A 23718-nucleotide genomic window follows, 5' to 3' on the forward strand; every position below is an offset into this window, starting at 1 on the left:
TTTAATTTCATGGTAAAAAAAAAGGACAACTAAACATGAGATTTGTGCCTCATGATGATCTGGATTACTTGTATACACAATCTGTATTCCATGAGCTGCAGTACAGCTTTGTTAGCACTACTGTGTATTTGCATCCTAGACTTCACATACACTGAACTGCACATCAGTATGTGCTTCATCCTGGTCAGCCAGGACATGCTGACCTCCTTTCTTGGGGAGGGGGAAGCAATGGAACGTGCCTATTGCTAGTGTAGATTTCAAACTGGAAAACATTAGCAACCTGTGAAAATGTGCAGCCAAATGAAATTGTGGAAGTCTGCTTAGAATCACAATCCTATGTCTTCACCATCCTGTCTTCTGAGATTTCTCTAGTGTCAATATATCTACATAGGTCACTAGGGCTTTATATAAAGAATAGGGTGAACTGAAAGATTTTGTAAAAACCCAGATTTCTTTTCACTTTAGTCACATACAATGAATGCACTTTCTACTGTTAACTTCAAAGGATTACCAAATAGTAGCTTTGGCCATATTCTCCATAGACACCTCAAATAATGTAATGCTCCTTGGATGCTGCAGGTAGTGATAGCAGAGGTGGGCAGAGTCCACTCCATGACAGACACCAGCTTGAGAACTGATGTGTAGCTCTAACATACTTGATCCATTTCTTAATGGGTGATCTATCCAGTAATGAAAAGTAGCAGGTATCACTGCCCTAAATGGAATGACTGTTCTATTGGTTTTCTGACACGGTCATGGAACAGGATTGCTTGTTAATTTTTGCTTGGCTACTGGAGGATTTTTGTGAGTCTGCTGGTAAAGTCCTTGAATTACTCCTTGTAATACAATGTCCTCAAGTATATCTAATACAGAAGAAAAACATGCATTAGTACGACACAGTGCAAACAGACATAAATGGTTACAGGTGTTTCAAGCAACTTCCCTCTATTTGTTAGCCTATGTGTTTTCTAACATTTTCTATATTCATTTACAATCAATTCCTTACTAAAGAAAAACTACTCTTGGCCAATAGGTGTCTCCCTTCTTGGCAATCTGCTGTCCACTGCCTGTTGTCAGTGGAAATCCATGTCTTCTAACAGAGGTGGCAGGACAGATACAAGAAGGTAGGAGCATACATCTGCTCTGTGCATGTTAAGGACAGTGAGAGGCGCTTGGGCTGTGTACCGGCAAGCTATTTGCTTCAAGTTAAAGACTTCTCTTTGATCTCAGTAGCAGCAAAGCTTATCGTACCCTTTGCTGCTGTTGAATTTCCTTTCTGCTCATTTAGAACTTTGCACACCCAGTCAATAAATAATCCCTAGTCCTCCACTGTGCTGCCATCTGCTGGCAGCGCAGCCTGATCAGTATTTGCTGTGATGCTGTTACTTCCAATTATACTCACATGGTACATTGCATAATCTACATCAGTAACCCCTTCTTCCCTCACATTTCATGTATAGTAGCATACTGTGTAACTCACCAGCCCAACAGTTTAGTGCAATTTTACCAGAACTATGTCATGGCAGAGAAGAGTGTGTGATTTGTTAGGAAATGCTTGTAGGTATACTACTGGCATACATGAAGGTGGCTCTCAGGCTTAATATCAGCAGTGAGAGCACTAAATCACCTTGTCACCGCTATGAAGGAAGGGTTCATTTGAAAAAAAAACTTTTTTTTTTTTAAATGATTGTGCAAAATGGGATTTAAATGTACCCAGGGCCGGCCTTAGGGTAGATGGCGCCCTGTGCAAAACTTTCTTTCGGCGCCCCCCCCCCCCCCCGATACCCCATAATAGTGACATAGACTAAATCCCACAGCCTCCCACCCCTCCAGACAACCCCCACAATCAAACCACAAATGTAGTGGGAGGCTGAAGGATTTAGATATGGTAGACTAAATCCTACTACAATGAGCACCACCTCTAAAGCAAAGCCCTCTAAACCACCCGACCCCCGATAAAGGTACTTACCAGCACACAGGAGGACAGGTGCCTCCGCGGCCGTCCATGGCTTTCCTGATTGGCGCTCCTGCAGACAATTGTACACAGGGGCGTAGCTAGTTTTTCAGTCTAGGGAGGGGCGAGCGAGTCTGAGTGGGCCCCCAACCAATTATGTTACCCATAGGGAACATAAGCAGGTTACCATGCCTATCTATCTATCTAGTTGGGTGACCTCCATCATACTGACTACAAGATGCTGTGAAATCTGGGTGACCTCCATTATACTGAGTACAAGATGCTGGGAAAGCTGGGTGACCTCCATCATACTGAGTACAAAATGCCAGGAAAGCTGGGTGACCACCATCATACTGACTACTATACAAGATGCTGGAAAGCTGGGTGACCGCCATTATACTGACTACTATACAAGATGCTGGAAAGCTGGGTGACCGCCATTATACTGACTACTATACAAGATGCAGGGAAAGCTGGGTAACCCCATCATACTGACTACTATACAGGATGCTGGGAAAGCTGGGAGACCCCCCCATATACTGACTACTATACAAGATGCTAGGAAAGCTGGGTGACCGCCGTTATACTGACTACTATACATGATGCTAGGAAAGCTGGGTGACCTCCTTTATACTGACAAGATGCTGGGAAAGCTGTGTGACCTCCATTATACTGACATACAGGATGCTAGGAAAGCTGGGTGACGTCCATTACACTGACATACAGGATGCTGGGAAAGCTATGTGACCTCCATTATACTAACATACAGGATGCTGGGTGACCTCCATTACACTGACATACAGGATGCTGGGAAAGCTGGGTGACTGCCATAATACTGACTACGATAAATCAAATGCTATATAATTTTACTAGCCCAGGAAAGACTCCTTCCAGCGAGCAGCATATGGCAGTAGTATCAGTGCTGAGCACAGGCTGCTGCTGCTGGCTCTGGTTCATAGCATGGACATTGGTCTGTCCCAGCACACTGAGGGATGTGGCTGCTGCTATGTCCCTAGGCTATTCTCACTTTAGGCCCACTCCCTCCTTTATCTCCCTCTCCTAACCTGATGCTTCTCAGCAGGATAATGAAGATTCTGCACCCAGTGTCCCACTCGCGGTGGGCGCCGGGGGTGGGGCTTGCATACAGGGGGCGGAGCTTACCGGACATACTAGGAACAGTAATTTACCGGGTCCCCAGTAAACTCGGTGGGCGGGAGCGCGTCCCTACTGGCTGCACATCTAACTGAGACATAGGAATCTCTAAGCTAGATGTGCTGAGTGCCTGCAGGAGAGCCCCAAAGCAACCAGCATGGGAGGAGGGGAGGCGGCCAGCTAGAGGGGGCGCTTCCGCAGACAGCACATGTAACTTAGAGATTCCCATGTCTAAGTTATATGTGCAGCTCTCTGTCTGCCAGGGCGCCCCCTAGCTGGCGAGGAGTGATGCGCCCTGTGCAATTGCACAGGTCGCACACCCCAAAGGCCGGCCCTGAATGTACCAATGTACAATTGCGTTGTGGAGCTGTTAAGAGGGTATAGAGGGGTCACAACAAATAAACAAAACCAGGGCTGCCTGTTCAGTGAGCCTGATGTTGGGCACTGTAAGTGTAATAGCAGCCTTTGTCCAAGTGACAGAGTATAGTCATATTAGCTTGCAGAAGTATAAACAAACTAAAACTTCCAAATCTCCTTTAAATAGGAAATATGGACAGTACAAAAGAATAAACCAAATCCCAAAATGCTCCCCCACCTTAGTGTCGCTGTCTTTCAAACGTTCATAATATAAATCAGCAGTGAATGTGATCTAAAGCATGTTTACAATTTACATTCATTATTTACTACTTTAGTTGTGCTTTAAAACAAAGCTATACTCACTTGTATCCAGGTCCGGTCTCCTGAAGGCAGCTTTTTAGTCTTGTGCTGGTTGAAAAAAAAGAGACTAAACACGAAGTCCTGGTCATCAGCGCCCTCACAGAGAAGGCAGTCATGTGATTGATGGACACATTGAGCCGTGACTCTCTGTACTGGCCAGGACTTCATGTGTTTAATCTTTTTCTTAACCAGCACAAGACTAAAAAGCTGCCTTCAAGAAACTGGACCTGGATACAAGTAAGTGTTACTTTGTTTTAAAGTATAACTAAAAAATAATGAATTTAAATTGCAAACATGCTTTATATCACCTTTACTGCTGATTTAGATCTTGAAAGTTATAAAGACAGGTACACTTTAATCCTATAAAATTACAATTACCTGTGTCTGGAGGGAAAATGTACAGGTCCTTGTAAAATCCTACTACCGCCTTATGTGCCAACTGGGAACTGCAGGGAAAAACAGGAAAAATATCATTAAGTCAAAACCAAGACTAAATCCCAAAGATGTTGGGCTGGGTTTGCACAGTATTTTTCTGTGCACCTTTTAGCATAAATTACATGCCAAAATACGCAATGATAATGAATGTCCTATTGTTTTTAAAGAGAATATGCTGTGCAGGTATCACTTTGAACTGCGAAACGCATTTCAGATATGGGGAAATAACTGAATTGTCACAATCCAGGTGTTTTCCTTGTGTACATCACAACAGAAATGTAGGACATCAATTAGCCCCATCGTGCATCGACAACCACACTAAAAATGCACACATTTTATTGCAGGCTTGGTGCAGAAATGCTGCAGATTTGCTGTGGATTTTTACTTTTCTTTAATTGCAATGAGGAAATCCACAATCTAAATGTACAGGTTGCAGATTTTAAAAATCCACATAGGAGCAGCGTAGCTGCTGTAAATTAGACACACAGCTTCATACCCCTATAGATAACAACTTCTGATCTGTCTTTGACGTGTAAGAAGGTAGCTGCGTTTGAGACTGGGTACGTTCACACTTACCGGATCCGCAGCTTATTTTCTGCTGCAGATCCGCAGCAGATTTCATTTAAATAACTGAACACAGCATCAAATCTGCTGCAGATCTGCTGTCAATCCTGTAGGTGTGAACGCACCCTAAGACTGATTTGTTTCCCAAGCTGAAAAATTATCAGTTAAAATCACATGTGTAACCACTAGGTGGCGCAATGGTTTAGCAGATGATCATTGATCCTGCTTTATAATAATCAGAGCTAATTATTATGAAATAGCTATTTCTATAAAAAAAAAAAAATAGGCTTTTTAATTATATAAATTAATAGTCTCAAAAAGCTGGAAAATGATTATAGTGCTATACATAAATAAATACATGTATGTGTTCTGGTGATATAAGGGAGGCTATCTGACTAATGTATGCCCCATTCACAGATCAATAATCCTGTTCATAATAGTGGGCCAGAAACTACGGACAGTTCTCAGATGTGCATCAGTACCCCTGTTATGAGCAGCAGTATATACACTGAAAAAACTGTGTTGTAAGCATTTCATAAACAGCTGATTGGTGGCAATTAGGGATGAGCGAATTTACAGTACTAGGCTCGGCTGTCGGCTTGTCAGCCGGCTACCTTTGAACTTGATGCGGCTCCTCTCCGGATGCTGGGAGCTAGATAGAGTTGTGGGAAACAGAGAGAAGTTTCTCAGGACTGGATCCAGCTTTTTCAGGCACCCAGAGCAAAGTGGCACTAAGTTTATAGGCAGCAGTACTAGCAAAGGGCTTTGCTAGTACTGTTAAAGGGGTTGTACACCAAAAATGTTTTTCTTTAAAATCAACTGCTGCCATAAAGTGCCAGAGATTTGTAATTTACTTCTTTTAAAAAATCTCAAGCCTTCCAGTACTTATCAGCTGCTGTATGCCCAGCAAATTGTATTATTTCCAGTCTGGAGAGCAGGAGAGGTTTTCTATGGGGATTTGCTGCTGCTCTGGACAGTTCCTGACATGGACAGAGGAGGCAACAGAGAGCACTGTGTCAGACAGGAAAGAAAACACCACTTCCTTCAGGACACACAGCAGCTGATCAGTACTGGAAGACTTAAGATATTCTAATAGAAGTAAATTACAAATCTCTGGCACTTTATAGCACCAGTTGATTTAAAAGAAAAAAAAAATTGGTGAACAACCCCTTTAATTCACTCATCCCTAGTAGCAATATCGGGAGTTAGACCTCCAATTTTACATTGATGTCCGTAGGATGAGCCTTCAATTTTAGAAAGATTAATAACCCCAGTAATGTTTGTATATCATGTAAATACAGATAATACTTATGTAGATGCTAGGCCTGTGGGAATGGATGTTACTTTCCATAAGCTATAAAACCCCAGCTACCCAGGAGTTTTATAATAACAAATACAAGTTACTGATGTCATAATAGAAGAAAACATCACTTAAAAAACTAGTGACCCATTTGGTGTCTAATACAACAGAATCGTACCTGTTTTCTATTGTGACGTCCGCCAAAAGTCTGCTGAAAAGAAAGTTGAAACAGACTATTAACTAAATGAAACTTTCTCATGCATACAGGTTAAGGATTTTTTTTGCAGTTATGGAATAAATGCCAGGAATGTATAATGTATGTATAACGGGGAACGGAAAAGATTGAGACTTCTCGCCCTCTCATATCCATTCCTGGTATTGTATTCAATAATTACATTTCCTGACCATGAGAATATGGCTTTATGGTTGCAAGTACAATTAATCCTAATTAGACAATCTGTTTTAGAATTTATGGCCGATTTCTAAGTTGTATAAAAAAAACACTAAAATATAGTACTTTACAACAGGGTTGGCCAGAGTGACCAGAGCCATGTGTGGTGCTGCAGAAATCATTGTATCTGACTAGGTAGCAACAGTAGTTAATTGTGCCTCATAACACTAGATTCTGGTGTCTGCCCATTACACTGCTGATTGCAGTATAAGAAGACTATGGAGCCTTTGAAAAGTGATGAGTTAATGTGATGACAAAAATCTCTAAAATATCACTAAATCAAAAAATCGCTAAAATCACCTGAGGCTGTCAGAAAGTCGAAAACAGCCAGATTTGGCAAGTTACCAAATTTGTGTAAATCCCATTTACTTTAATGGGAGTTGCGCAAACAGCCTAGCCCCTGAGCTACGCTGTTTACGTAACTTCAGGAGTTAATCATACAGCATAGCTTGCAGTGTTAAGCTGTTTGAGCAACTCCCATTAAAGTCAATGGGAGTTACACACAATTGTGTAATTCAATGGATTTGGCTTCCCAACCACATCGTACAGCAATGAACAAGCTGAAGGAGGCCAGGGAGTCCTCAATCTGAAAAAAGGTGCGGGTCCCAGAAGTCGGATCTAGGGGACACACAGCATATTCTGTAGATATATCATAGGTGTCCCAGATGGGTATACCCCTTTTACTCTTCAAAATCTAATTTTAGTCACATTTTCACTTTCACTGTACAAAATGTGGCTTAATGCTTCCTGATATATTTGAACGATGAGGGACCTCTGCCTAAGACTGCATGCATATCCAACCATTTTCTTCCATTTTGTGAGGCCAGTATTACTAGCTTTTGCCAACTCAGATTCCAGCTTCAGTAACCGGACTCCAGCTCTCTTATTTCAGTTGTCCATCCTGACTGATGGGCAATATACTTGTCAGTGCTGGTTCATCTATCTAATTTCTACCCTTTTTTAGAACACCACATTTTGCAATGGCATATACTCACTCTACGCTGCAGTTCTTTTTGCTTTGTGGAAAGTGTTTTACTTTGAGAAAATCTAACAACTCCTTGGGAACTTCTTTGTTGAACCACAAAACCCCCTAAAAGAGAGTAAACATGAAAAGGTTAGCTCCTATCTCTGAGATGTCATTGTGACTTTTGAGGGCTTCTGCTGCACATCCATTATAAAATGCATGCTACAATAATAATTCCTAAGTTTGGCTTAAATCTGGCCTTCACAGTATAGAAATATATTGTTTTCATGGTCATAATTCAGAAGTCATAACTTTGTTTCCAAAATTTAAAATGATTCAACGTTAAAGAAGTTGTCCAGGCAAAATTATCTTGCCCCCTTCAAGTAAGAGATCGAGGGGGGTCCGACCACCGTACACCCATGGTGTCAGACTGGAAAGAAAACACCACTTCATGGAGGGCATACAGCAGCTGATAAGTACTGGACAACTTTATGATAATAGTTGATATGAAAGAAAAAAAAAATCTCCAATGTACAAGAAAGTGTGTTTTTACATGGCCATTAGGATAGATAGGCAGGGACAGATAGATATGATTTTTTTTGGCTCCTTTTAAATATAAAATATAAAAATAACAAGTACTCATGTTTCCTTATATCTTCTGACAACAGAAATCAAGTATGATAGAAGAGACTTTTATGCTGCCCAGATTTTCCATTCTCCATTTGGCTAGATTCACACACAACGGATTCACAGTGGATTTCATGCTGCAAGTTTGCAGCAAAATCCGCTGCAGGTCCAAAATTGTCATTTACATTCTGGCCGGCCCCCTTAACCTGCCTCCACCCGGAGCATACTCTACCTGGTCCACTCTCCGGCTGCATCTGAGGCTCCTGGTCCCCGTAGGTCCCGCTCAACCAATCAGTGCACGGCCCCGCACAGTCACTGATTGGCTCGGCGGGAACTACCGCAGCTGGAAGGTGGACCAGGTAAAGTATGTACCCGGGGGGCAGCGGGTTAAGGGGGCCGGCATTTACATACTGGCAGCAGAGAGACAATCCCACTGGGGGTATGTAACCTCATTGAAAATGAAATCCGTCAGAGATCCGTCCTGTGTGAATCCAGCCTTACCATTGGTCATGTATAATATTCCAGAAAATATCCTCTGGTACTTCTAATACATTGTCATGTTATGCATGCATATAATCTAATCGTGTATGTTTATAAATAAATTTACTCTTTTTGATGTTATTTCCCATTGGTAACTGGTGGTTTATGAATTTCAAACACTTCAGTTCTCTTCATGTGCTAGCTTCTTCTTCCACATTTGCTATGACAGAACTTCATGAATCATTTTCTGTAAACTGGTTATGAACTTCCTCCTACATTTTTAAGCATTTTACATAACTTCCATTGACATAAAAATTATCACACTGCAAGACCACAAAATTAGCGTGGGGGTCTTATAGGCAAAGCAATGCTCCCTGGGAAAAAGTATCTGTAACCCAGGAGGAAAAACTAAAAGGCTCACTAGTGCCACCTATTAATCGTTAGCCATGTTTGAGAGCTTCTTTAATGTGATCACTGACTTACAGGGAAGTTACTTCCAATAGGTTGCGCTAGAGAACCAGCTCTTTCATTCTATATGAGATATACTTTATTTATTGAAAGGCAAAACAAAAAAGCAGTGACCTACTGTATAAGGTTATGTTCCTATCACATTCTGGCCCTACACTCGCATTATACGTTGGCATGCAACCTGTAAAAAAGTTTGCAGGCATATATTGCAGCATACTTCCAACAGGCCCATAAAGTTTAAAGGGGATCTATCAGCAGTTTAGACGAGGATGCAGGTATGTCTCTTACCTTTAGCCTCAGCACGTTGCCGTGCACTTACTTGTTTACTCCACTGTCAGGTAAGACCATTAGAAGCACTGCCCCACTCTCACAGTGCCAATCTGCCCCCTGCCAGCCACCCCTTCTAATGATTATCAATGGAGCGGGCTGCCCGGGGGTGGGGCGGATCAATGCTGTGGGAGCGAGTAGTGCTCCTAACGGTCTTACTGGACCATGGAGTAAATGACTAAGTGCACAGGAACATCCTCGGCACCTCCTGCGCAATTAAGGGCCATCAGCAGGTTAGATTCCTCTAACCTACTGATAGTTCCCCTTTAATAGACTGACACAGTTGATTAGTGACTACAGTGATTGCAGGACTCAATGACATGGTTTGCTATACTATAAAGTTTCACAAAATTAACAAATACATTCCAAAAATTGAACTGATTGTAGTCACTAGTTAAAAGGAATGTGTCATCAGAAAAACTTATTGTTTAAATAATGTTTTTATGTTAAACATATTTTTTAAGAATTTTTGGAGATGTTTTTTCTGTACAGCATTGCAGTGACAGGTGACACCAGTAGGTAGATGGCATCAGTATAAAACAATAGCAGCTCTCTGTAGAATGACCTCTTCAAAGGTCACAGAGTACGTTCAGTAATGTTTCACATTTATCTTAAGGAGACAGACTCTGTATATTGTCGTCTATGTCCATGAGTTTTGCTGTAAAGCACGTCACTTAACAAAACTGCTTAGGAAACACAGAGGGCTAGAGAGGAACGAATTTACAGTTTTAACGAAGCAAAGCGCTTGTTAGTTGGGCAGTCGCCTTATCAGCCTGCTGCCTTTGAACTCCGTACTGCTCCTTGTGAATCCAGTCCCAGACTGGATTTAGCTTTTCCAGGCACCTGGAGCGGAGTGGCGCAGAGTTCACAGGCAGCTGGCTAACAAAGCGCTTCGCTTCATTAATGCTGTAAATTAGCTCATCTATAACAGCAGCCCCCATCATGTACAAAAAGAGAAATAAAAAAACCTACATTCACAAAACAGAAACAGATTAGAATAAAAGAATAATTTCAAGTATCTAACTCTAATTAGTATAAGAAGAGCAAGGTGATACATTCTCTTTAATACATTGGTCCATTAAACTTAATGTTCCCTTCGTAAGTATGCTGTGGTAAAAACCAGCTATATTTTTTGACAGGTTGCCAACATATATGGCACTCATGGGACCATGATGTGTATTGCCTAAGAAATAATATCTTACTTGGATATATGCCTCCAGTCCTTGCCGTCTTTGTTCCTGGACCTTGGACATCCAGTTTGGAACCCGTTTGGGTGGAAAGTCAGGAACTTTGCATGTCTTCTTGAGCTGTTCAGACAAAGAGAATTTCACCCACTTAAAAAAACATTTTGGAAAGGTGTGACTGCTGTACTGCAGCCACCGACACGGTTAGTGAGTGACATAGCTCCAAATATTTATTTGTGAAAAAATGAAAGTTTGTTCTGCTAAGCTCAGTGAAACATGCAGTTTCTATGTAGTGCTCTGTCCAGTAAGGCCGGCTGGAGCGCTTCTCCGGCCCACCCCTGGCCACCCAATCCAATGATAACCATTAGAGGGGGCATACCTTTATTCTCAGCACCCCATACACAATAGGGAGCTATCAGCAGGTTAGATTCGTCACAAATTTTATTTTCTTTCAAATTAACTGGTGCCATAAAGTGCCAGAGATTTATAATTTACTCCTATTAAAAAATATCAAGTCTTTTAGCACTTAGTTGCTGTATGTCCTGCAGGAAGTGGTATTCTTTCCAGTCTGGAGAGCAGGAGAGGTTTTCTATGGGGATTTGCTGCTTTTCTGGACAGTTCCTGACATGGACAGAGGTGTCAGGAGAGAGCACGGTGTTAGACTGGAAAGAATACACCACTCCCTGGAGGACATACAGCAGCTGATGAGTACTGGAAGACTTGATATTTGAAGTAAATTCTGGCACCAATTGATTAGAAAGAAAGCATTTTTGGTGAACTATCCCTTTAATATAAGTAGATACATGTACATTGAGATGTTAATATTAGCAGGAGATCCATGGATGCATTGCCATGATAGCATGTACAGATTCCAGAAGATGAGACTTGTTTACAGCTGGGAGTGTTATCTCACGAATGATGATACGGTAGCTGTAGACCTCTCGGTTCAATAGTGATGAGTAGCCTCTCTATGTGGGAGAGGAAATTATATGGATTACAGGGGGAAACCTCACAAATATGTATATACTGTATATAGACTACGCAATTCTTCACCCTATTGTCACATCACATAGGCAAAAGAATCTGCAAAAGCATTGGGGTAATACATAGTATGTTTACAAACAAATCTGAAATACAGAAAATAAAAGGAAAAATGTAACTTACCAGTTTATGGAGAGTGTGAAATTCACTATATCGGCGGTCCAGTGTATGCCGACGGCCATTGAATAAAATATCTAATTTGAAGACCTAACAAGAAAAACGGATATTTTTTAAGCAAAAACAAAAACACAACATAACATAACATTGCATTCTGTGTTCTTGTCTAACCCTGCAGTACTGTCAAATCAATATTAGGGATTTATGCTGGCTCTCAGAATATGTGGCAAATTCACTTCTACATATACCAGCGTCAAAGCACTTACACTAGATACCTACATGGAACAACTTTTTTTATTTTTTATTTACAGAGCCCATCTATTCTTAGCCTCTGCAGAACTCGGCTAAGACCAGAGCAAATTTTCCAAATCTGACCGGTCTCACTTTATGTGGTGGTAATAACTCTGTAATGCTTTAAAGTGTCTCTGTCTGAGGTAGGGTCAGATTGGTGGTCATGCCCTTCTATCACGGTCCTGTGGAAAGGGGTTCAGCAGTTATATAACACTGTCACCTCCAACCAATTAGTCCTTACACTGGAATTGGCCCTTCTCTCAATTATACCGAGCCCAATATCCAGGATTAAGGGTCCATTTACACAGAAAGATTATCTGACAGATTATCTGCCAAAGATTTGAAGCCAAAGCCAGGAATGGATTTGAAAAGAGGATCTCTGATCTCTGTTTATAGTCTTTTTCTGGTTTTGGCTTCAAATCTTAGGCAGGTAATCTTTCTGTGTAAATGGACCCTAAGAAAGGGCCCTTAGGCTTCTTTCTGCTGCCCACAAGACAAATTATCCCGAGGCTCTGGAAGTCATTCTGTCATTCTGAGATGACAAATTTTTTTCGTGACGCATTGTACTTTAGGTTAATGGAAAGTTTCGGCAGATATCCTTAAGATTTCCTTATGAAAAATACCCACATTTAATGACAAAAATGGCAAAATTTGCATTTTTTTTTTAACACTGAAATTATTGCGATTACAGGATGACATCATCACCTATTTCAGTCCTCCCAGCACTATCTGCTGCCAGAGGATTCAGATAGTGGTTTATGGCCCTCTCTTCATTTAAACCAGTGATTTTCAACCAGTGTGCCGGGTCGGGTGTGCCGCGGGGAAAGTTCCCCAAACTATGGTGCCCCTGTGAAACAGGAGAAAACAATGGGGGAGAGAAACCTGGGGATAGGGGAGAAACAGGGGAGAGAAGCAGGGGGGAGAGAAACATGGGGATGGGGGAGAGAATTAGCGGAGACAAGCAGGGGGGAGAGAAGTTTGGTGGAGAGAAGCAGGGGGGAGGGAAGTTTGGTGGAGAGAAGCACAGGAGAGAAACACAGGGGAGAGAAGCACAGGAGAGAAGCATGGGGGAGAGAAGCACAGAAGAGAAGCAGGGGGGAGAAGTATGGTGGAGAGAAGCACAGGAGAGAAGTAGGGGGGAGAAGTATGGTGGAGAGAAGCACAGGAGAGAAGCACAGGGGGGAGAAGAAAACAGGCCCAGGTTTCACACTGAGTGAGTATAAATACATTTAGAATCTATATTATTAACTATATGTATAATATGTACTGTTTTAGTGTCATTTTGTGCTATTTTGGTTGGTGGTGTGCCCCAGGATTTTTTAAGTATAAAAAGTGTGCCACGGCTCAAAAAAGGTTGAAAATCACTGATTTAAACAAATATGCTTATATAGAGTCAAGTGAAAAGGTTGTTGGCCATGTATATGTCAAATTTCGCAGATGGAGATCGGACTGAATACTGTATTCTACATGTGAGGTACGCTACTGGTAAGTTTTGTTGTGAGTTTGGCCAGTGATGTTATTTGTCGTGACACCACTTCTAGTCCAGCACACAGGTGTGATGTTGATACCTCCTTTTTGTATATGGCCGGCTTATACTCCCCAGAATAGTCGGTAACCTTACGGGTTGTTATATAGCCCCTGGGCTCTCGGCATGGCAACCTGAATTGGCAACTGACCTACCCGGGATGTTGGTCCCGCCACCCACAGAATGGGGGAAAATAACCCAAGGTGTGGGGTGGTTTGTGTATAGGTGCTGGTGCAGACAGAGGCAGACAGTGTCCTGTGTTTGATAGAAAAATAGAACAACCTTACTGAAGAGCTTTTGCCAGATACAGTGCACATTTTGCAGACAATAGTAATCTTGACACAAACTTGACTTAGTGCTCAAGGTAGGTGCTTGGAAAGAGTAGAAGTACCAATGCTGGGTAGAAGGTAGAGAGAAAAGGAGAGGAGTTGGCCAGAGGAGCCCTATGCCAAATGTAGCCCCAGTACTCTGCAGGAACTATAGTGGAGATCTGTAGTGAAGTGATACTCGTACTCACGTTTAGACTATGTCTGACCGCCTTCTGCCCCCTGGTATCGTAGAACCCATCCCAGGTGGGTAGCATGAGCCCCAGTCGTGGTTATCTGGGTCTAGCTAGGTGTCTGAGATTTCCCAGTTACCTGCACTGCACAGTAGGATACTTTGACCTTCTATGTAATGGTAGCTTTGTCCTACTGGGATTAACTTCTATTTCTTCAGGAGTCTGTCCAGCACTTTGTAGACATGTTTCTGGCATGGGCTACTGTGTTCCTTGGTGGCTGCTTTCCCCTACTGTTGCTTAGCACTGCATAGTGTAAGTAGTAGTTTCTTTAGAAGAAATCTTTGTGAGAGCTAGTCTCTCCTGCATCTGTTCACACTGGACGCCTAGTCTGAACTCAGCTGACTTTCTCCAACACAGTGCTAACTCCTCCTACAGGGCTGTGAGTGTAAGAGAGCAAGAACAGGATAGCCTAGAAAAGAAAAAGAACCTACTAGTGGTCAGCACATAACACATGGTACAAATAGACAATTAACCCATTATTTCCTTCAGCTATGCAATACTATATATAAGAAATACTGACACCTAGTGGGGAAACTGCATACTTCTTACACCACTTGTTTATCCTCAGAACTTTAGGACAGGTGCATAAAAGAAACACTAGTAGTGGGATACTACACCAGGACTAAGCAACCATTGCTAGAAATAAATTAATTGGCATGACTAGTAAATCAAAACCTTTATTCATGTTCAAGCTGCGATTGGTGTAGTCCTGCCTACAACAAAGATTTTCATACATTTCCATACATTTTTTATAGCAATAAAAGGCTATCTCTAACGGTATTATTGTCTAACATAATGTCGCATTTCTTTTTTTTTCTTTCTTTCTTTTTTTTTTTTTTTTGGGGGGGGGGGCAATTTTCCTAAGCTAGTACGCTTATATGTTCAGGGGAAACAAAAGAGTAATACAGCAGTCTGCAGTATGGGCAGGGTATGGCCACTGTGACAAACATACTGCCAGGCAAGCTAGAGCTTTTTATTGCATACCATTACCTTAAGGTTAAGGTTTAACAGTTCAATAAATCTATGTAAAAGGGCACTAGAGTAATGCTAGTAAAGTAATTTGCAATGGTTTCATCTTCTCCAGACATGCTGAATGCAAGACATGAAGCCACATGAGAAGCCTCTGGGCAATGGATTGTTGCAAGGAAAGCTAAAACTGGTATGCTAAAACTTTAGGATTACTCCATATGATGAGACAGGTATCTCACCAGAAAGTTGCCTATTATCATAGATCTCAGCTACTACAGTTTCATCCTAAAAAGGATCCAAATGGAATGGAAAATATAAAACGAGGACTTGTGCTTCTCTTTCCTGTTGGATCCACCTCTGGTTTTAGCACAAAAACAGCACTTTGCAAGCCCAGTATATTACTCGTGCTTGCTGGGTCAGCCATTAAAAACTCTTCAAAAGAAGTGTTCACCTTTCAACATTATTTGACATGTCACCGAGAAATCAATGTAGAAGAAAGCTGGGTGGTAACAGCTACTTGAAAAATGGAGAAATTTTTTAAAAGGAGATCTATAGATATACCTAGATAGCTCTACTTATGAAGAAGAGAAATTCAGGTAATAGGGGACAGCAATCAATAGAAAATCAGATTTCCTGCAACTTCTATGGTAAAAGGAAGATTCAGCTAACAGATCATGTTACACAATTGCTGGTTATGTATTTCAATACATGTGCATGGTCAACAAAGGAAAGTCTTATTATACAGTATGTTTGTATTATGTTGTAAAATACAAGAGTTTAAAAGGGCAAAACATCATAAAAATCTGAACATTATACAGATCAGACATGTTGTAAGAAGTGAGCTGTGTAATTGTCTCATTAACAAAACATGTTCTTTCCTGGTCTAACTTTTGACATTTGATCTGAGGTCAGATCATGTGACAGACCTGCACACAGATTCTTTTGCTCTTGGTGAACAAAAACCATGCCCCACACCCAAGTCCTGTATGACAAAGCAAGCAGGATTCTTAAAAACAGACTTCTGAAACTGCAACCTAAAGAAATCTACTAGTCTAGTTAGGTAATAGACAAGGTTATGCTCCCAGCAAATTTTACCAATAACCTGTAGGACAATTTGACAGAAAAGCAGTAAATATATTTTTTCCTTTTAAATTGTTTCTTTTTTTGCTCCTTACCTATGGATCTTGCAGCGAATAATCCACCACAAAATCTTTAACACCTGTGTTCTGTTGCAGATTTAAACTCACAGCAGGGAAGGAGCGCTAAGCGTTTATTATTTTAAAACTTCCCCACCTTAAGCATATAGCAAAAAAAAGTGCCCTGCCTGGACAACCCCTATAGGTAAATTTCTGCAGCTGTTAATTTCAGCAGATTTATTAAAAGGTACTGACCTGTAATACATCTGCCACTAGTGACATCTGTGGCAGCTATGAGCTGATGGAGATTGCAGTGTGATGTAAGGCTATGTTCACATAATGTCAAAATGACAGCCATTGTTATTGTGCGGCCGTTAATAACTGTTTATTTATAACAGCCGTATACTAAGCTCAATAAAAACAGCCGTCATTTTGACAGTGTGTGAATCTGCCAAAAATTCACCAATTTCTGCAATGTGTTCTACAACAATGTGTGGCTTTTTTTACGTTCAAAATGACTTCCAATTTCAGAATAGGCTATCAATCAATGTCTGGAGAACTCATTCATTGTGTAGTGCTAACACTAAGGTACTACAACTTCAATGGGGACTGGGCTGTAGTAACCCGACACAACCATGAGTGGTGCCATCAGCTTCTGGCCCTTTTATTGTGTACATGTCAGAGCCACACACCCATCCGCATCAGTGCATCAGCAAAGGTTTTAATTAAGGGTACAAACACACACAGAAATCTGATTGGTTGCTAGGGGCAACTGAGCCAATTCTACTTTAGGGTGCAATCACGCTTACAGGATCTGCAGCAGATTTGATGGCGCAGATTTGAATCTGCAGATTAGCTTTGATTCAGCAACTTCAAATCTGCTGCAGATCCTGTATGTGTGATTGCACCCTTCCACAAGTTTCATAAATCTCCCCCATAGTCTTTTTATGGAGGGTGCTCAACTTTTCGTTTCACTGATCTGCTGTTTTTATATTAATACATTAGACTTGTTTGGGGTAATACATATATATAACACAGCAAAAAGTGTCTGTACCGCCCATAGTTACCAGGCAAGTAGCAAGTTTAATCTACAAATGGCCTTAGACAATAAAAGATAAATGATGACTGCTTGGACAGCTCCTAGCCTCATCCTTTGTTCTAGTTTTGCTAAATCTTCCCTCAACAGTCCAGGAAATAGAGAAGAATCTAGACATTTCTCACTGCCCTAGAGGGTTACTCATAGGGACAGACTCCTGACATGCAGATTTTCACAAGTGCTCATTACTTGACTAAGGGCTCTGCTATGTCACCATTATTGGTTCTCTAACATACAGAGCAAACAATGTGCATGTGACATAGAATATACAGACACCCTGCAGCATGTAACCTGATCTGAACACCAGGAGTACACTAACAATGTAGAACAATTTTGCACAAACATGTTGCAAGCCCATGCCCTTCATAAATGCAGACAAAAAGCTTTTTAAAGGAGCAGTGAAGTTACTCCAGGCCAGACATCACTTGTTAGTGGAGCTAAACACAGAAGAAATTAATGCCTATGGACACCTTTGAAAAGCATTTTTTTTTAATTCCTGCTTTGTGTGGAAAAACATTTTCTTAATAGGTCTTATTAACATTTTAGTGTGAATTCTACAGTACTTTCTCTATACTTGAACGCAGCCTATATGATTTTGCCTACAAACTACATTTTGTGTGCTCTCTTCTCTACCTACATCCTGTGTGAGCTGTCCTCCATGGTTTATCTCCCCCATGTAACCCCCTTCCCCTGCTGCTAGCACTGAAAGAGCAGTCTTGTGTTCACATTTAGGCTATGTTCACATTTAGTATAACACTGTCCATTGCATAGCAACAGCATTCGGCGCGTTCAGCACGTTCCTGCAGCCACTACTGGCTTATCTATATCATTATCTTTTTACAACTGACTTGCAGTCAATATTGGGTGTGCCCAAGATTTAACAATTGACTACAATGTAAAGTACGTCTGTCTGCCGTACTTTACATTGTGTGAACAGCTATTATTTCCAGACGCTGTTTGACGACCAGAAATAATAGGCATGTTCATTATTTTAACGTCTGTTCTAAATCCAGAAATGGATTCAAATGGGATGGAAAATACAAAAGGGAGTACTTGTACTTCTATTTCCTGTTAGATCCACTTCTGGTTTGAGCACAAAAAAAAAAGTGTGAAACCAGCAGACTTAGGGCCCTGTTACACCAACCGATTATCTGACAGATTTTTTTGAGCCAAAGCCAGGAACAGACAATAAACAGAGAACAGGTCATAAAGAAAAGACTGAGATTTCTCCTCTTTTTAATTCCATTCCGGGTTTTGGCTTAAAAAAATCTGTCAGATAATCTGTTGGTGTAATAGGACCCTTATCTTCCTGCTTGCTGCTCTGTGGAGCAGCAAAATAGTAGACATCTTTAGGCTATGTTCACACACTGTACAAACAACAGCCGTTCCTCCAAGAACTATACCTACGGCTGGAATTAATGATCATGATCGTTAATTCCGGTGACCCTTCATGACGGAACGGCTGTTGTTTGTACAGCGTGTGAACATAGCCTAAGGCTAAGTTCACAAGCCATACTTTTTATGAGAATAACTGCTGTTGTTTTGATTGGAAACAACGTCCTTTCTTTTTAGAATCCAATGTTTTTCACTGAAGTCAATTCCAACCACGGCTGTTGTTTCACACAATATATTGAACAACGGCCGTTGTTTGGCTACAGCCGTCAAAATAATGTTCCTGTACCTGTAACAATGGCCAAGGTTTGATACACAAAACAGTGGCTGTTGTTTTGAGTGCCAAATAACGTCCCTTGTTTATACGTTGTGGGAATATATCCATAATGAAGAACAATTTTTTATTTTTCATTCAGTAAACAAACAAATCAACAACAACAAAAAATCAGTATAATGATATCTATAGCCTTTAAATGGAATGACTAGCCCAAGCAATGCTTCACTGACTTGCATGTTCTCCAGTTGCATTGGTGTAACTTTAAAATAAAAGGGAGACACTTCAGCAATCAGATTGCAGGGAACGTTTAGCCTGCTGCTTTTATAAGGTTATCATTACAATTATTATTTAGCCACGCAACTGTGTCATTACAGTGCTACAAAGATTCAAACACCTTCCCTGCTCCCGGCATGATACAGATACATGATGCTGGGCAGGGAAAGAGTCCATTACACAGCTTACCCATCTGTACTTTCCGTGTTTCACAGAATGTGGGAATAAGCCCTTAGGCTTGTTTCACACTGGCTAAACTTTTTGCAAAAACACCACGGCCAGATGTTAGATGTGAGTCAATGGAATTTTATGAAATGCCATAGCATTTTTTTCTGTGGTGTCTTTCTCTTCTCTCCCTTTTTAGTGGCCTTTTTTTGGCAGTTTCTCTCCCATTGAGGTAAATGTAATTTCTTCTGTAAGGGTAAAAATTTGCAGCAAGATCCGCTGCGGATCCCTGCCCTGGAATGTCTATGGGCAGACAAACTCGCAGCGGGATTGACAACCTGCTGCGAGCATGTCGGGAGACCACCCTGTTAACCCCCCACCGGACAGAGCATATACATTAACATTATAGTCATAAGTCTTCCCTGTGTCTTCATTTAGTAGAGCGGCCCCTTCTGTACCCTCATATAGAATCCCCCCCCCCCCCCGAACCTTTGTTTAATAGTTATGCCCCTCTGTACCCTATATAGTAGTAAGCTCCCTCTCTGCCTCTGTTTAGTATTAGGCCCCTTAGTTCCCACATATAGTATTGGCCTGTGATTTGTGTATATGCTATATAGTAACAAAGCTTTGAGCATCGTCTAAGTGTGGAGATTCCATCAGAGACTGTTCACATCACGTTTTTGCATCTGATTAAAATATCCTCTTTTGTTTTTTCTTTTCTATTTGACAAAATAACATAGACATATCTGTCTCCTGCTCTTATACAGGACAGAAAAAAGGGAACCTGTATAATTTGGGTGTACTGTTGCATTCTATTTCAATAGAAAATGTGTCAAACATTTTTTTTAAAAAATGGGACGTTTTAACAGACTGCAAAAACGTGATCTTGACCTAACACGGAACGTCTCATGATGTTTCTTCAGTACAGCATACATAATTCTTTAATCCAGCACCATACTAAGAGATAAGGTGAATAATGTAATGACAAAGTGACATTCCTATTGAAGGTATTAGTAACTGTGCACCATTGTGTTACAGTAAGGCTATCTGAGCTATACATAAAGGGGAATCCCAGCATACACCTTACCTTCACACTTCCTTATAAAATAGCATATTATGTTCCACATAAAATATCTCCAAAAAATCAAATATTTATTAAGTTTGGAATATTTCCTTAGTCGTGTTCTAAAAAGTGAAACACTGACTTGAAGCGAAAGCTTCCTTAAAAAGGTGATTTGAGAGCAACTTTGCATATCCTTTGTTTCTAACATCCCACATACATACAGTGTTTAATCACACTAAGGCTATGTTCACACTATGTAAAGACAATGGCTGTATCTCATAACAATGGCCATTGCTTTGCAAACGTCAGTTGTTTAAAAGATAACTGTTGTTATGGAATACGGACGTTGTTTTTACATAGTGTGAACATAGCCTAATAAAGCAGTATTGTGGGCAAAAAAATAAAATGGTATTACCCGCCAGTAACATGCCCGCTGATATTCCTATTACCAAGTGGTCTTCTTTCCACAATGTAATGCCATTCTGGCCGAGGACACTGACCTGTTCTGTGGAAGTAACGCTGCGTGGTCAGAGGAACATCAGTGCGGCTGTTAAACTATAGCACATTACTTGAAGGCAGTAATAAAAAAATATATATTTTTGCCCAGTGCTATTAAATAGCTTCTCTGGTGAAGACGCCTCCTGTTCATATGAAGTGGTCCCCAGCACAATACACACTATGATCTTTGTTCCTAACACTGTACTTTGGCGCAGAATTTCAGGAGTAGGTCCTACACGGAAAACCTTTGGTCACTCGTGTAAGTTTGGTCACTCTAGTTTCCTATTCAGACACACGAACAGAGAACAAGGTTTGCAGGAGGAAACTTTTGGGAAGGTTTTATTTCCCCTTCTCCCGTGTAGGTCTCCACCTTGGAGCGGAATAGATTTCTCCCACTTCTCAGTATTATTTACCTTTCACACCAGAAGAGGGACTATGAGAGGAACTGCCTGTAAACCACAGCACACAGTGACACAGATCAAAGTCTAGACTGCTCTATTATAACGCCATTACGCAATGGTCAGCACAAGAACACGCCAAGAATATGCCATACCTGAGCCCACACAAGGTAGATGAACCAGCATAGCTACATCCATGTGTGCCAGGCATGTACACAGTGCCATCATTCATACATCAGTATAACTTGGATCAATACCCAAGAGATGCCCTCAGCCTGGGAAGCAAATCTGCAGTCCATTTAGACTCCGACTTGGAGGGATGGTAAAGTTGCCCCCTCTAGCTAGGCAAGCCTCCTGAATGATACCTCAGTGGGGGCACATGGCTGCCTACAATGCCCCCTGTAATAATACAGAACAATGGTTGGTGTATTAGCAGAGGTTGCCCCTGTCAGCAATGTTTGGCAGTGCCAGGCAATAAGCCGGGCATCTCTGGGAGCCGCCAGCAGCTCCTTTGTACTGAGCAGCTCGGGGGGGCAGACACAGCGCCCCCGGGACTCAGAGGGGTATAATACAGGTCAGTGCCCCCGGCCGGTGCCTACCGTGTGGGTCTTGTCAGCCTTGTACACCTGGTGCCCCACTGACGGGATATAGACTTCTATCATGGTGAGGCTGGGCTCCGCAGCTCGGGGGACATACGGCTCCGCGGGATGTGCCCGGGCAGTGTGGGCTCCGGAGTGCCCGGGGCTGGACACATCTGATGCCTTTATGCCACCCCACCCCCTCTGCCTCCGCCGCGTCCTCTTCAGCTGTTTGAAACTTGGTAACAGTAGAGACCTGAGGCAGCTCCTCCCCGGGACTATGGCGCCCCTCCCCGGCTCCATTCATGTACCGCAGCAGAGCCGCCCCCCTGCACACACAGGAGGCTGCTCACACGCCTCACAGAGTCCATGGCGGTGTCACTCCTCAATGGGACGCTATCTGGCTGGGGTCCACCCGCTCATGTGTCCGGCTTCTATAACCACGTTCACACAAGACGGCTCTGAAGACTTTTTACCTCAAATAAATGATGGGCATAGTACAGGCTGGTCCTCTGTGATACAGCTGCTGCCTCCTTTGTATCTGGGAAATAACATTATACCTCCTATCAGTTGGTTTATCTTATGCCAATATTGTGCCATGCCTTCTTTCTGCAAAACCACCAGCCCTTTTTGCCGCTTAGGCTGCTTTCACACATGGCAGTTTTTGTGCCAAAGCCAGACGTGGGTTCAAATGGAAAACATATTTTAAATGTGGTATTTTTCCCATTAAAACCATATGATTTATCAATCGTGATTCAATGATTTCTTATTCAGGGTGGCTATCACACACAACATATCACAGTGAATTTTCTGCTGCGGATACGTAGCAGATACGCAGCAGATTTGATGTAAATAGCTGAACACAGCATCAAATCTGCACCATCAAATCTGCTGCAGATCTGCTGCGCATTGTTTGTGTGAATTGAATTGCGCCGTTTCCTCAGTGTGAACTGGCCCTTAGGGTGCTAACACACACAAACAATGCGCAGCAGATCTGCAGCAGATTTGATGGTGTGTTCAGTTATTTACACCAAATATACACACAATTTACACACAAAAATTCACTGGGATAGGTGTGTGTGAAGCTACCCATAAACATAATTTTTTTTTTTTTTTTTTTTTTTAACTCAGTTTTATTAAAAATGTATATAAATGCAGTACAAAAGAGAATTGGCATAGGTATCATCAAGAAAGGAAAGTCATGAGCAATTCCATCATAGTCAATAGAATGGTAAGCATGACAAGAGGTGCTGCATACAGGTGACTTACATTCAGAAATAACTCGTTGCAAACATAAATGTAAACATAAATATAACTGAGGTGATTCAATGACACACTTTAACACGTTAAGTCCTATCCGGGGGGGATGTTGTCAGGTGTGAGTCCTTCCACGCGCCCCATACTTTAGCAAATTTTTTAGGGCATTTACGGTGCAAATACACAATTTTATCATACATCATTACGGTGTTGACCTGTTTTTTCCACATGGAAAGATTAGGGGGACGGGGGTCCATCCATCTGATGGCGATGGACTTACGAGCGAGAAATAACGTCTCTCTTAGAAAGGTGCGCTGGTGGGGCGTCCAGACCTCCTCCTCCAACAGGCCGAACAGGCATACTGATGGTGACAATGGGACCGGCATTGATAGGACCGAGGACAGCAGCTGTATTACCGAACCCCAGAAAGAGGCAAGAGATGGGCATGTCCACACCATGT

At 41.8% G+C, this 23718-nt stretch overlaps 1 protein-coding gene across 2 annotated transcripts; it reads right to left on the reverse strand.

The window, feature by feature from the left end:
• Positions 1 to 459: 459 nt before the first annotated feature.
• SNX22 (sorting nexin 22) lies at positions 460 to 22261 on the reverse strand. 2 transcript variants are annotated; one of them, XM_069956449.1, is made up of 7 exons: positions 22023 to 22261; positions 11788 to 11871; positions 10642 to 10746; positions 7569 to 7663; positions 6301 to 6330; positions 4202 to 4269; positions 460 to 863 (listed from the first exon to the last, which is right to left on the reverse strand). In XM_069956449.1, the coding sequence occupies exons 1-7, from the start codon at positions 22083 to 22085 to the stop codon at positions 754 to 756; spliced, it is 555 nt and encodes a 184-aa protein (XP_069812550.1). In that variant the 5' UTR covers positions 22086 to 22261; the 3' UTR covers positions 460 to 753. The 2 variants fall into 2 exon arrangements, with proteins under 2 accessions (XP_069812550.1, XP_069812549.1); XM_069956448.1 differs by having other exon boundaries at positions 6301 to 6333.
• Positions 22262 to 23718: the final 1457 nt, after the last annotated feature.

This window comes from Dendropsophus ebraccatus, chromosome 1 (assembly GCF_027789765.1).
Source record: "Dendropsophus ebraccatus isolate aDenEbr1 chromosome 1, aDenEbr1.pat, whole genome shotgun sequence".
In the NCBI taxonomy this organism is placed as follows: Eukaryota; Metazoa; Chordata; class Amphibia; order Anura; family Hylidae; genus Dendropsophus; species Dendropsophus ebraccatus.

What these genes read in the sequence shown, in the direction of transcription:
- SNX22 (XM_069956448.1), bottom strand. Translation starts at nt 22,085, where the DNA reads ATGATAGAAGTCTATATCCCGTCAGTGGGGCACCAGGTGTACAAGGCT. An exon ending in GACTGGAGGCATATATCCAA is followed by an intron (nt 7,664 to 10,641) that starts GTAAGATATTAT and finishes ACTCTCTTTTAG; the next exon opens with GGGGTTTTGTGGTTCAACAA. An exon ending in AAAAAGAACTGCAGCGTAGA is followed by an intron (nt 6,334 to 7,568) that starts GTGAGTATATGC and finishes CTTTCTTTTCAG; the next exon opens with CAGACTTTTGGCGGACGTCA.